Below are 13,929 nucleotides of genomic sequence, written 5' to 3' on the forward strand. Positions count from 1 at the left end.
CAGGCATCGATATAATACTATGCTTGCGGTTGGGCAATGGGATTGGTTTAGGGAAAAGGCGGAGGGAATTTTTGTCCCTCTTTCATTTGTCCAAAAGTTGGGAGGTATTATTATGAATTATGTTTTATAGTGGCAAAACAGAGGATAGCCATTCTGACGTTTGTACACTTAGTACAATAATATAACCATATAGGTAGATGTTTACATTTATATGTATATCTCTATACAATATATATTCGTGGATCTACATATAGCTAGATTGATTAAACACATCCCATAGAAAACTTACTAGAAATGCGATGAAACAGTGCTCCAGTCACTCAGATAACTAGTAGAAAGTGTATAGCAGGAAAACTACATTTCCCAGAATCCATTGCGTTCCTGCTCTCCAGCTCTCCAAGTGCTATTCCCTGGGGCTGCAGTGACGCTCGGTCAGGCAGACATTCATTGGCTGAAGTGAAGCTTTGTTTGCCATTTATGGACAGGGATAGCCCAGACTGGTGCCTGGCTTCTCATTGTAAATCGCATGACTGAGGGGGAAAAAAAAGACACGGCACAAGACTGAGAAGGCAGAACAGACTGAGGAGGCAGTAGAGGCAGAGACAGGAGGCAGAGCAGATACAGAAGGCAGAGCAGATACAGAAGCAGCTCCCTCTCCCCGGATCTCTCAGTGACAGCCCGTCTCCTGTACACAGGAGGGAGTCCCAGCATCACTACTACTGCTGCTCCTATCTGCATGGGGACAGTCCCTGGCGCCGGAGCTGCTGCACGAGCCCTTCATGTCTGCTGCACTCAGGATACAGAACATTAGGAAGAGAGACCTGTAAGCATCTGCTCCCCAGCACCCAGCCTGCACAATGGTAAGTGCTGCTGCACCCTACACAATGCACATGTATGTCTATTCTACGGGATTTCACCAAGTTGTAGTTAGTTTCTTATTTAGGGAACAAACTCCTGTCTTATTCATCAGTTTATTATTTACACCACTCTCAAGTATTCTTATTTAATTTTAATAAATTATGACAATAGCTTTTCCAAAAGAGAAATAGCTGGCACTAAAATGGGCATTAAACTGGGTACCAGAGAGTCTGATTTACTATCTTCATGCTGTTAATCTCACAGTGGGTGCATTGCAGTCTTGTCCTTTTGGTTTTGGGCATCAGAGTGACTAACATTTCTTTTTACTGATTTAACTGGTGTTTATAAAGGGTTAAATGAAATTGGACCACTGATCTCACACTGCAGAATGAGCCCCCTGTCAAATGAATTTACGATCAGACTGACCCAAGCCAGTTCTTCACATAAAGGTGGCATCAAAGTGGGCAGACGGCATTTGAATAAGGAACTGGTATCATCAAAAGGCTTAAAGGAACTTGGGCCCCTGATCTCCATGAATTCACACAGGATGATGCACAGTGTCAAGCTGAGTTGAGTTCAGCATGGCCTGAACAGATTTTGGGTGAAGAAACTCGTGACAGAGTGGGTAGACACTTTTACTGCTGTTTCAAAGGGTTAAACATCTTACGGCCATTTGCACCGCATCACACTGTCAACTTTTGTCAAATTAACATTGGTGCATTGGAACTGGTATCATAATGGGCTGCCTGCCACTTTTAAATGACTAAGAAACTGGGGTTTTGAAAGGGTTAAATGACAAGTTATTTAACATAGCACATTACACATCTAAGCTGCTACAGAACCTCTTAATACACACCTCAGCTGGTACAGAATAACCAGTGTGTATAGAACCTTAAAGAACCTAACAGGCAGAGGCTATAAGAGGAGAGAACCAAAAGTCCCAGCATGCTGGACTGTCATGAGGGGACCTATTTGGTGGGGGAATTGTAAATGGAAAGAACTACATCTTCACATTTACATTGATATAACTTTGGCATGATGTTGCGATTTCCCCCGAACAAAGCCTGTGTACGTTTTGTAACAGTTTTCCAGGGGATGTAACAAAGGGGGTTGCTGATGGTACATGGATGCAAGTTGTGTCACCGAGTCACTCATCATAGTCACCTAGAGGATTAGAACTGAACCGAATCCTTGACCCAGACTGAGGGGAGCCTATTAATCATAGTGGTACAGATGTTCCGGTCATAATAGTCACTGATCCCCCCAATACAGCCCTCCATAGGATAATGCGGTCAGTGCACCCTTATAAGAACCAAGGTGTCACTGTAGCATTGTACACAGTATTTACAGGTGTCATAATGTCATACTCAGCCTATCTTATACTCAGTGTTTGTTCCTAGCAAATCTTTAACTCTGTCCCTTGAAGGAAGCCTTGGGCTGAAGGGATTTTGTGTACCTGGCTGTAGGGTTTGATCATTTCCTCTGCTGAATGATTTTGCAGCTGGTGCTGAGTCTAATGGTGAAACAATTAAAGGGGAAATTAATAAGAGCTGTAAATACATGGACAATGTGTACTCGACTACTAGAGAGCGGCCCTGTGTATTCCCTGCCGGTCACTAGGGTAACAGGCCGGTCACTAGGGACACACTTGTATCTCACTCAAGGGTTTTATTACTGCATCTACTGCATTAAAGGAAAACTACAGTATAATGTAACCCTCTCTAGGAGTATTCGTGGTTATTACTCCTTGTTCTGATTTTATGGTCCATTTGCTGATTGGTAATGGCCAGATGACATATGTCCTGCTAAGGATATCAGAGTAGAGGTCCCCAATTTGGGAATTCTCTCTATGAGCCAGTGACATGGACATGTGCTGTTTCTGGTCCTCAAACAATGGTCTGTGTGTCATCTGCATATGAGGGCCGCTCACGCACCGATGGCAGGAGGAAAGACTGTCCAGGCAGCAAACTCAGGCTGGCTGTACCCATGGCGAGCACACGACCCCAATATACAGACGTGTGCACAAGGCCTCTGTACCAGGCCCATCAGTGTGTTACATGGACAGCCAGCTCATCTGGCCTCTGCTGCAGTGCTGGATTCTTTAAAAAAAGAGATTGCCACAAGATATATGCATTTATGTTCTCCAAAAATGGGGAAAATTGTTTCCTGTACCAATGTCTTGCTCGACAGCCATTAAACATACTAATGTATGGAAGTATTTGGTGTAAGAACCTATTAGCTACACCCTTGCCCCAAACGCTTGCATTGCATTTTATCGGCAGTAACTAGTAGATGTTTATGAGAGAATTGACTCTCACCAATCATCATTATTTTAACTAGTAGAGGGGTTGCCTCTTAAAGGGCATGGCACACAAAAACATAGGTCTATAGGTGATAAATGTTTAATCCCTGGAACAAAAGTCTAATTTTAGTGGAACAGAGATCACCATGTGCCTTTTATCTGTGAGACTGATGGAGATAAATGTTTTTAATAAGCCAACCAATTTATACTAAATCCATGGAAAATAGACTCAAAGGGGTTGATTAATATTACATATTTTTATTTACTTGTAGCATAAATTTAGGAACTTGTCATTCGTTAGACTAGATGCACACAACCGTGAAAAATGGGGGTTGGCACAGGGCTGTACTACTGCAATATATTTTACTGGATCAGTGTCCACAGCTGTTAATTTAACCAACCATGTGACCAATCCATTAAAAAGCAGAGCATATCCTAGTCCAAACTGTTTTTTCACATACTCATAGACTATGGTTAATGGGGGATCCATGAAAATCAGATGCCAAACTGAAAAAGCAGATCGGCTATGAAAAATAGTAGAAAATATTCGATTTTCATGTAGAAATCCTTAGATGGTGATTAATCCCTGGTATTGCCCTATATTAATATAGTTATTTTATAAATAGTGGTCTAGATATGCAGTAAGGGAGATATTTGGAGGTGTGAAGGGTTAATTCTGCCTTTGAGAGGAAGGTTGGGGCCAGGCATGTGTATGTAGAGAGAAGGCTATCTTTGTATGTCCTGCCCTCCATACTGTTCGTGTTTACACTTTTTTCCCACTGGGTGAACTCACAAGGTGAATGGATGCAGTGTCTTGGCAGAACATAGAGCTGGGTGTAAGCGGCTGTGGCTCCTTTTTGCTTACATTCATTTCCTGACTGACTGAGAACAGTTTTTTGGGAGGACAGAGTGGAGCAGTCATCACACATGGATCCTTTTAGAGTCCGCACATAGCTAGCTTCCAGTGTCACAATCTCAAGTATCGATTTGGAAATACTTAAGAAAATAATTGGGGTGAGCCAGCAGGTAATGCGTTACTCATTACAACAGGGGAAGACGTTTGTTTTGGCAGAGGCATTGTTGTCACTCGGTGTCACGTGTCTGAAGTGAAAGGTGTGTCACAATGATGACATGTTACAGGTGTGTTACTGTCCCCAAGGGAGTCAACCTGTACCTGCTCACACCCATCCTCTCTGAAAATTTCATTAGTGGTTTGTTATTGCAACACTATATAAAATACTTGGGACATAATCTATAAAAAGTTATATGATATTAATAGGGGACTTACAGCTTCCACATAGGAGGAGTCTTTTGTGTAAACTGAGTCACTATCATAGTCTAGCCATACACTTGATATATACTGTGTATGTATGTTTTCAGAAGGGTTGCTAAGCATCTATGTATGTATCAGGTAGCAAGGATCTATATGCATGGCCATATTTATTTAAAGAGGACCTTTGCTTTCTATGTTCCTTATCATTTTATTCTTCTGTTTAGCAAAATTAATAAGTAGAAGTAAGAAAGCCAGAACTTTGTATTCACATGTGCTCAATGTATCTAGTTTATTACACATATAACTTTGGTATCACCTATAAACCTTGCCCTTAAGACTGCCGTAAAATGCAGGTGGGGAGTATGACCCACTACCGGAAGCCTTAAAAAGAGCAGAACTATGATAAAATCTGAAGCCCCCGTGATGTGGAACCAAAGACCCCGTTGAGGTCATGGTTTTTAGTGGAATCTGTAAACGAGTTTCCTTAGGAAGCCTCCATACAGATGTGAATATATCCTGAATATATCTTTTGAAGTTGTTCAGGTCATAGCTATGTGACATGCCATCTTATAGAGCAGTGATGGCTAACCTATGGCACTGGTGCCAGAGGTGGCACTCAGAGCCCTTTCTGTGGGCACTCAGGCCATCACCAGAGATGACTCCAGGTATCTTCCTGCAGTCCCAGGCAGCCCAGGACTTGCTGTGCACAGAGCTATTTTAAAGTGACAGGACTACCTGGGACTATTTTCTGCTTTATTGGTGTCCTCACTGAAAACTGTGACAGAGAAGGGAGTATAAATCACAAATGAAATTTCTGTGTTGGCACTTTGCGATAAATAAGCGGGTCTTTGTGGTCGTTTGGGCACTCGGTCTCTAAAAGGTTTGCCATCACTGTTATAGAGAGTCTCTGACTACTGTTTACATAATAGCATTGAGTGGAGACCTAAAGGGGCATTCTCATCTTCAACATTTATGGCAGATCCACCTGACCAATCTGCATTCATTAGCCACAAAAGTATATTTTCACTTTTTTTAGTGATGTTCCCATTTTGGATCTTATTTCAGAATGGTCGTCCCTGTTGGGCTCCCTGCTGGAGCACTTGTCCAACTTGTTGGACATGAGATCGCCTTCAGGGCAGTCTGCCCAGTCTAAGTCAGTCTGCATTCACAAAGTTATGTTTGCTCATGTCTTACAGTCCACAACTATTATTGGCTTAGCAGCCATCAACCATATGATTGGAATTCTGATCACATACTCTAACAAGTCCTAATTCTATTAAATGTCATTTTACAACATCAATCAATATCCAGTTTGGAATCTCGAATGGCATTGAGTGGCGACTTCTCATTTTACATCAGCTATGATGTATCCTTTAAGAACTGAAGAGCTCTGACCATTGGCCTGGGAAGTGACGACTGTGGTGACTTCTGTTTTTGGGAGAGGTCACTGCTTTGACGACTGACTTATTTACTATATATACAGTAGTTATTGGTTTCCATAGAAACTTATGAAGACTTGAAAAGCAGAGATGATTTTGTTTTCATGTTTTTTTTATCTTTTAAATTTTTACTTTAACTTTTCAGAATGCATTACAATGGGGGGAAGCTCGCATTAGCCTAGTCATTCAGTAGGAGAAGGAAGGAAAGCTAATCTCCTGTTTTTGATGTTGTCTAATGCAATAGACTACAAGAATAGTCCTAGATTTTCACTCTTTAGCCTGTACATTCTCATCCTTACCTCCACCACATGAGTTTTCCTTACATGGTGATTTCTTCCTTCCTGAAAATACCATTCTTGTGCAGATATCTCAGTATGCAGCACTCAACAAATACAGCAACACTTTCTAAGATTGTACAGTAGATCATAGCTAGAAGTGACTATTGCTCTAGTTTGGCTTTGTTGTGGTTGGTTGGCCATCAGTGATTGGTGCTGGATAAAGCTACAACCCTAGTCATTCAGCTATGTTATATGATTTGAGAAATACCAGCTACTAGGCATAATGGGAAGCTAGATTATTGCTGTGATTACATGAAAGGTTACATTACCCTGTAAAAATAACATGAACACAATGAGATTTACTGTAAGGAGTTACTGTGTACTCTATTAGGAATGCTTCCTCCACCACCGAAAAAATACAGTGTAGGAACAGTAAAAACAACTTAAAGAATCAGACTGCAGAACACTCCCACTAATATAGGAAAAAGGGGGGTTCATATCACCAAAGAGTGTTCTAGAACATTAACATGGAGGCTAGGTGCAATTTCTGGAGGGTTTAGATGTTGGTGATGAGTTTCCACTGTGTATTATTCTGCTGATCCAAATAAATGGATCTCCCAAAAATGGTCCTGAAGTATGGTTGCTAGGAATTGTGTGAATGCAGCCTAAACCAGACATGGACTAATCCAAACGTATGAAAACAGCTGTATATACGGACGTATATAGAGGTAGCATATGGCTCTATTCATTTCAATGGGCAACATGGCCATCCATTTACATGGCCATATTGCCTACCATTTTGTGAGATAGACATATAAAAATATAGCGCACGTCCTATTTTCTCAATTATTTCTGTTCCGTATGCCCCAGAGAAGCCTATGGGAACGTATAAAATATGGCTTGCATATATCTTGCCTACGGTTGTGCACCTTATGCAGCCATATATGTCTGCAGTATCCAGAACCAGTATCCAGAACTTGTTAGAGTATGTGATCAGAATTCCAATCATATGGTTGATGGCTGCTAAGCCAATAATAGTTGTGGACTGTAAGACATGAGTAAACATAACTTTGTGAATGCAGACTGACTTAGACAGGGGAGACCGCCCTGAAGGCGATCTCATGTCCAACAAGTTGGACAAGTGCTCCAGCAGGGAGCCCAACAGGGACGACCATTCTGAAATAAGATCCAAAATGGGAACATCACTAAAGAAAAGTGAAAATATACTTTTGTGGCTGCTAATTAATGCAGATTGGTCAGGTGGACCTGCCATAAATGTTGAAGATGAGAATGCCCCTTGAAGTCTCCACTCAAGGGAGGTGCATTCTGTCAGCCACCCAACTTTCGGCAGCCCATTAATTTTTTACAGATACGGTACGGTGACATACGTGCACATACAGATAAAAAAAGTTGTATATGCAGCAGAATTTTATATATATATATATATATATATATATATATATATATATCATTCATTCTTCCCTCTGAGTACTCCCTCCGTGTGCAGTGCCTGGGCTTTATGTACTGGGGTCCCACTTACCTTTGCTGTTTTACAGTCATCACAAAAAAAGTATAATATCTTATAAAAGGAACATGTTCGTATTCAGTCTAATGAATGACATAAGTAATACATAGGATGCTGCAAATGAATATCAGGATGCCTGAATTATAGCAAATTGGTAGCAGGAATCTTTCTCTCTCAAAGGAAACTGATGTGAAATTCTCGTATTTCATCCTTCCCAGATTCAATTATTCAGCGTTAGCTTCACGTGTAGCCATTGACCCGTGGACTTTTTACTCAGCCCACAGGGGAAGAATAATAACACAATACAAAGCCATACCCAGGGGGTAACTGAACATTCTCTATGATAAACATATTTTTTTGTTTCCAGCCGAGTGTAACAAAGAAATTAGATGAAAGTGACGCACAATATGTACTTACTGAAACCAAGATCCAAAAATCCATGATCCAAAAAAAAAGAAAACGGGCTTGTAGATTTAATGTAACTTTAAAAAGAATACAATAACATACTTCCTGATGGTAATCTGAGATAAGTCACCAACTAATGTAGAGACCTACACTAATATCATTGTTTTATTGTTCATTAGTGACTTTGTTACTATGTTACAATCTAGGTTTGCCCTAAAAAGCCTTAAAGGGAACCTGTCATCAAGGAATGTGATAGATGTGTGTTTAGCTGGTGACAGGCTTGAATAGTTTTTGCTATGCTGATTTTAAAAATGCTTTTGCCAGCATTCTGAACCATTTCGGTAGTTTATGTAAGTTTTAATTCACATTACCTGGTGCCCTGCCAGCATGTGGTGAGTCCCTGGGGAGGCGATTTCTCCCTCTACTTCACACCATCCCCCTCCTTCCCCTTCCTGCTCTATTCACATTACCAGAAGTGGGGTGGGTGAAGGAGTTAGATGAGTGGAGGAGAGGACACTGATACACACATACTTCAGCTGCCCCTCCCCTGGGACTCACCCCATGCAGCTGGCAGAGAGCAAGGTAATGTGACTCAAACAATTATAAATGACTGGAGGGGTTTTCCAGGATAAAAATATTTGTTCATTAATTAGGTACATAATATCAATTTAGTGGGGGGTCCAAAATCCAGCAGAGATAACATTTACAATATTACTGGTGCAGAATTAAAACCTAACATTTAATGCAAAATTAACACCGACTTGAGTCAGGTCTGTCCTAGCACCCAGAATTAAATAGTACATTGAGAGTTATTACACTTTGAGTTTTACATCTTTTGCATGTGATTGTGTTAGATAGTTTGCTGAAAGACAAGCGGCATTGACTGGGAGCAGCTGAGCTCCGGTGGTGCTGGACTCTTACCAATCCGATATTGAAAAAATTCCTTTAGCAAAATCTGCAATAACATTCAAAAGTGGTTTTATATGGGCAGGTTGAGCTGAAGATTTACTTATTCTTGAATTTCCAAAATTCCTGGAAACCCCTTAACGCTGTGCTATTGTAGGCTAGGAACCTACTCATTGGTGATACTTGTAAATTGATTGTAAAAATGTAATGGTTTTATAATTTCGGAAACCTTTTTTGCATGCCCTGTTAGAGAAATCTAAATTTGTAGTTGCGTTTCTGCTCATATCATTCTTTTCAGACATTCAGTCATTGTGGATGATTGCTCGTTGCTAGCTGGAACCCGCCGTGTCTAATATATGTTTTATGGACACATGGTTCCACCGTGGAATATCCTGTGGTCACCTTATCATTGGACATTGCTTTAAGAAGGTGTTGTCTGAAGCATAAGACTTATTTTTGGTTTACCTTATATACTCGTGTATAAGCCGAGTTTTTCAGCACAAAAAATGTGCTGAAAAACCCTCACCTTGGCTTATACACGAGTCAATAAAAATAATAAACTTATATACTCAACCTTCGGCGGCTCACCTATGTCGGCGTGGCTCCTCTTCTGGCTTCCCTGCGGCTCCTCTTCTTTCTTCCGTCTTCTGTAACCGCCTACAGGACCGGCGCCGACGCATACTATGACGTCACCAGCGGCCGCATCATAGTAGGCCCCTGCCGGCAGATAACATGGCCATGCCCTGCAGGCTGTTACAGAAGGCCGGAGAAGCCAGAAGAGGAGCCGCACCGACATCAGGGAGCCGCGCTGTGCATCAGGGTCACCGGAGGGTGAGTATATAAGTTTATTTTTTTTAAGTGCAGGCTGGCTGTATACTACAGGGGGCAGGCTGGGCTGGCTGTATACTACAGGGGGCTGGGCTGGCTGTATACTACAGGGGGAAGGCTGGGCTGGCTGTATACTATAGGGGGCAGGCTGGCTGTATGCTATAGGTAGCTCGCTGTATACTACAGAGGGCTAGCTGGCTATATACTACAGGGGGCTTGCTGGCTATATACTGGGGGGGGGCTCTGTGACCAATGCATTTCCCACCCTTGGCTTATACTCAAGTCAATAGGTTTTCCCAGTTTTTGGTGGTAAAATTAGGGGTCTCGGCTTATACTCGGGTCGGCTTATACTAGTAGCTTTGGAGTAAATTTAGCAAATCTCAAAATCTCCTTCTACCAGTAATATAAAATACCTCAAAGTAAAGCAACTGTGTTGCAACTGTATGTTAACAAAAGCAAGGAATTAGTCCTTCAATGTCACTCAGAAGAGTATCTGATAGGTCACATCTAAGTACAATACCAATAATGAGTGTCCAGACCTGTTTTACTGGTAGCGCGGCCTATTTAGACAGCAATAGGGAGTCCTTATGGTAAACAAATCCAACAGTCTGAAAATGCTGAATATTTATGTCTACATGGTATTTTGTATGTACTTTACATATATGATGAGCAATAGATATGAGAATGAAAAACATCACTGTCAGGCTGTATTTACCAAGACAAGTCATCAGAAAAGCCTCAAGCCTTGTACACATGACCCTGATTGAGAGTCGCAGGTCACAAGTTCTGTATAATACAGACTACTAGAAACATGGTGTATGCTGTATAGAGAACAATGGAAGAACCACATGAAAGGGAACAATGTATACATCCTATATAGAGGTGTATTATCAAAATATTTTCAATTTCTGTTTATAAATGCCTTATATTTTTAAAAACACTGCCTAATATAAGAGGATGGCAGACTTGTGCCTACTCTTGCATAATGCGTCTTCCTGAATATTGATGGTAACCTATCCAGATGGTGAACAAAGCCTCACTACGCAGCCTGTAATTGAGAAGCATGTGTCACCCGGCTTCTTTGCACTTTGCTTTTGTTTGATTTATTTCCAGCTGTATAGCTTTCAGCCTTCATACTCTTCATGCCCTCCTGTTATGGTTTAAAGCATCATACCATACCCATGCCATGTGCAAGGAGTAGTTTATAAGGCATGGTTGGTCTGGTACCCCTTACTTAGTTAAGATGCTTCTATTACTTCTGCTACTTTTCGTGACAATACTAGAAACATTGTATCTTTATTTTTGTTGCTCTGTTGCAAGAATTCTGATAAATTGTACAGAAAACATTTCTAGACAGTTGCACATGTTAGTTGCATGTAAGTTATTTATTTATCTCATAAAGTACATTTTGTTGCCAGACAGATGTCATAAAAGTTCATGTACGATCAGCTTTCCAATAAATAAATGGAACAGTGGGATTTTCTTTCTTTCTTTTTTTGTTACCATAAAGTATGTGACTTGCTGTATTCTGAATAAGGGGTACCATAAATAGTTGGTTAACTTATCGGGGGAACACTCGCTGTTCCATTTAGCTGCAGTTTTACAATTGCAAAAGATCAGTGCAGCAATGACTTTCATCTCATCTTATTCTCTTGGGGGGTTTTTTATGAAAAAGAGTTTAATATTAACTGAGCAATAAAATAATATTTGGTAAAGCAATGTTGTAGGGATCTGTGTCATAGAGAATTCGTGATTGTCGGTCTCATTGCTCCTTATCATGAAGAACCTGAACCAAGTAATGCCTGTGTGTTCACAGCTTATGAGCATTGTCTTTTCTACCCTCCGCAGCCAGCATCTCTGTGGTCATGTCACGTGGCCCTCATAGGCCAGAAACAAGCTGGGACAACAATTCGGAGTCTCTTCTATAGCATACATTTACATAGGAATGAATTCACCACCTGCTTCAGCATCTGAGCTCCACATGTGCTGAATAGATTTCCTGCTCCATACATTATATAAGCAGCAGCTGGACCTGTAGCCCATGACCAGAAGCTCAGCTGTATGGTTTCATCATTAGCTATAGAACATATACCATACACGGACACGAGATATGTTTTATTAATGTATGTCTAATGCATTTTCCTTATTCAAATGTGTATTACTGAACCCGTCAGACTAGTGAAGCTAATGATCCATATCTGACAGCAGTAGTCCTCTAGCACTGCCATGCACAAGGGAGAATGTGAACATTATATTGGTTTGCAGTGAGATGTTGATGTTATTACCATAAGATTATATGTTGGTTTGATCTAGATGGATTTCCATAATGTCAGTCTAACCTTACATAACATTTACCTCCGTTATATAAATTTGGTTTTTCTTTATCTTCCTGGTCCTTTTTGAATGTTGCTTCCATTATCCTGCTATTTCTGCTGACAGAGCCAAGTTATTTTTAGGACACCAGCGAGTTCTATAAATAAATGACGTTTCGGGGCCCAGCCGAGATTCCAGACTCATGTGAATCTTTTATTGTTTCACTTGTTTGTTTCTGAGATGAGAGAGAATGTAAACAGCAGTGTATACACATCTAGTCGGATTGTGGGATTTCTCCCACAGATATATGCGATTATACAGATTGACCTTTAGCTGGAAATTAACTGAAATGGTCCATAAAACAATTGGAAGAGATAAGGTTACTACTGTATAGCTCTTTGTTTGAAGGAGTTGTTCGGCCAAGAAAAATTATTGTTATCTCAGAATAGTGTACAAAAATAAGTCCTAGCGTCTTTGTTGTTCTGCCGCTCCCATTCTGACACTTCCTGGTGCCTTTAATCTCTGATCTTCCATCTGCAGCAGTGGTGCTTTTTTATTACAGATTTACACAAACTGCTTAAATAAGGAAGAAAGGCAGGGAAAAAAGAAGGACACAGGAACATATTTCTTTTATAGAAAGTATATTATAATTTATATTATCTGCTCTATTGATTTGTAAGATGTTTAGTTATACTTTAGGGTGTCTTCAAAAAACATACTTTTTCAAATTGTAAGTAGGTCGCATGAGGCTAGAGAATTTACAGAGCAGAGAGTAACTACTATGATGATTCATCAAGGCATTATATGGACAGCACATTATACATGTCATCACCATAGAATACTAAAAGTAGTTTTCATATCTTCCTGAAGGTTTTGTAGTACTGTGTTCTTATCTTTTCCCTGTATAGTGGTGCTCTGGCAGATGGTCCTCTGCTTTGCAAGGGGAAACTATGAAGTGGTACATGTTCCTGTGAGGTACATTCATTTATGGTTCTCCGAATCTTAAAGTGATGTCATATATTAGTGAAATGCATCATCAATCCAACTAATAATAATTCCTTTAATTATATAGTGCACACAGAGCTTGCCAAATAAGTCCCCGTACCCATGCGGCTCAAAATCTAATCAACGTACCAGTGTGTTTTGGAGTGCAAAAGGAAACCGGAGGAAACCCACACAAACATGGAGAGAACATACATACTCTTTAGATGTTGACCTGGTTCGGACTTGAACCCAGGATGCAAGCGCTGCAAGGTTGAAGTGTTAACCACTGAGCCACCGTGTTGCCCTGACTGGAATATCCCTTTAATTAGCATTGGGCTATGTTTAGAACAGAACTCTGGTGTTATCTCCATCACTCCCATACTAACTTGCAAACTAACACATCAGAAGATTTGCTCATTATGCAGTTTAATGTTGCTGAAGCATAAGCAATGCACACGTGCACAACAGAAACCAGTTTATTGCTTTGCTAAACTGGCACAAGTCATAACCATTTGTGGTCAATATAGTGGCTGTGACAAGTGCAAATTTGTGTAATTGTGTGTAATTTGTAAAAAGGTAAACCTGAAATATTTTCTTTTTCTTTGATGCTAAAGTCATAAATTTAGTGAATGTGTACAGTCCCTGCTGTCTGTTTAGAGACATCTTTTACAACCAAGTCTCATTGAATTAGATATTACTGTGTTTTTTTTCTTGAGTCCATATCCTCTTATTTGAGCTATAACCATCTCTTCCTCTGTCTTCCTCAATCTACCATCAAAATCAAGTATAATAAACATACTTACTGTGGTAAATATCTT

General features: G+C 40.4%; 1 protein-coding gene across 1 annotated transcript in view; it reads left to right on the top strand.

Annotated features, from left to right (window-relative positions):
* Positions 1-422: 422 nt before the first annotated feature.
* The window catches only part of MYO1E (myosin IE), a 117,193-nt gene continuing 103,686 nt past the window's right edge, over positions 423-13,929 (top strand). Inside the window, exon 1 of the mRNA XM_072148099.1 lies at positions 423-860. Within this exon, the coding sequence (XP_072004200.1) occupies positions 858-860 (3 nt within the window). The 5' untranslated portion in view covers positions 423-857. The remainder of the gene's footprint in view (positions 861-13,929) is intronic.

The sequence above is a fragment of the Engystomops pustulosus genome, chromosome 4 (assembly GCF_040894005.1).
Source record: "Engystomops pustulosus chromosome 4, aEngPut4.maternal, whole genome shotgun sequence".
NCBI classification, from domain to species: domain Eukaryota; kingdom Metazoa; phylum Chordata; class Amphibia; order Anura; family Leptodactylidae; genus Engystomops; species Engystomops pustulosus.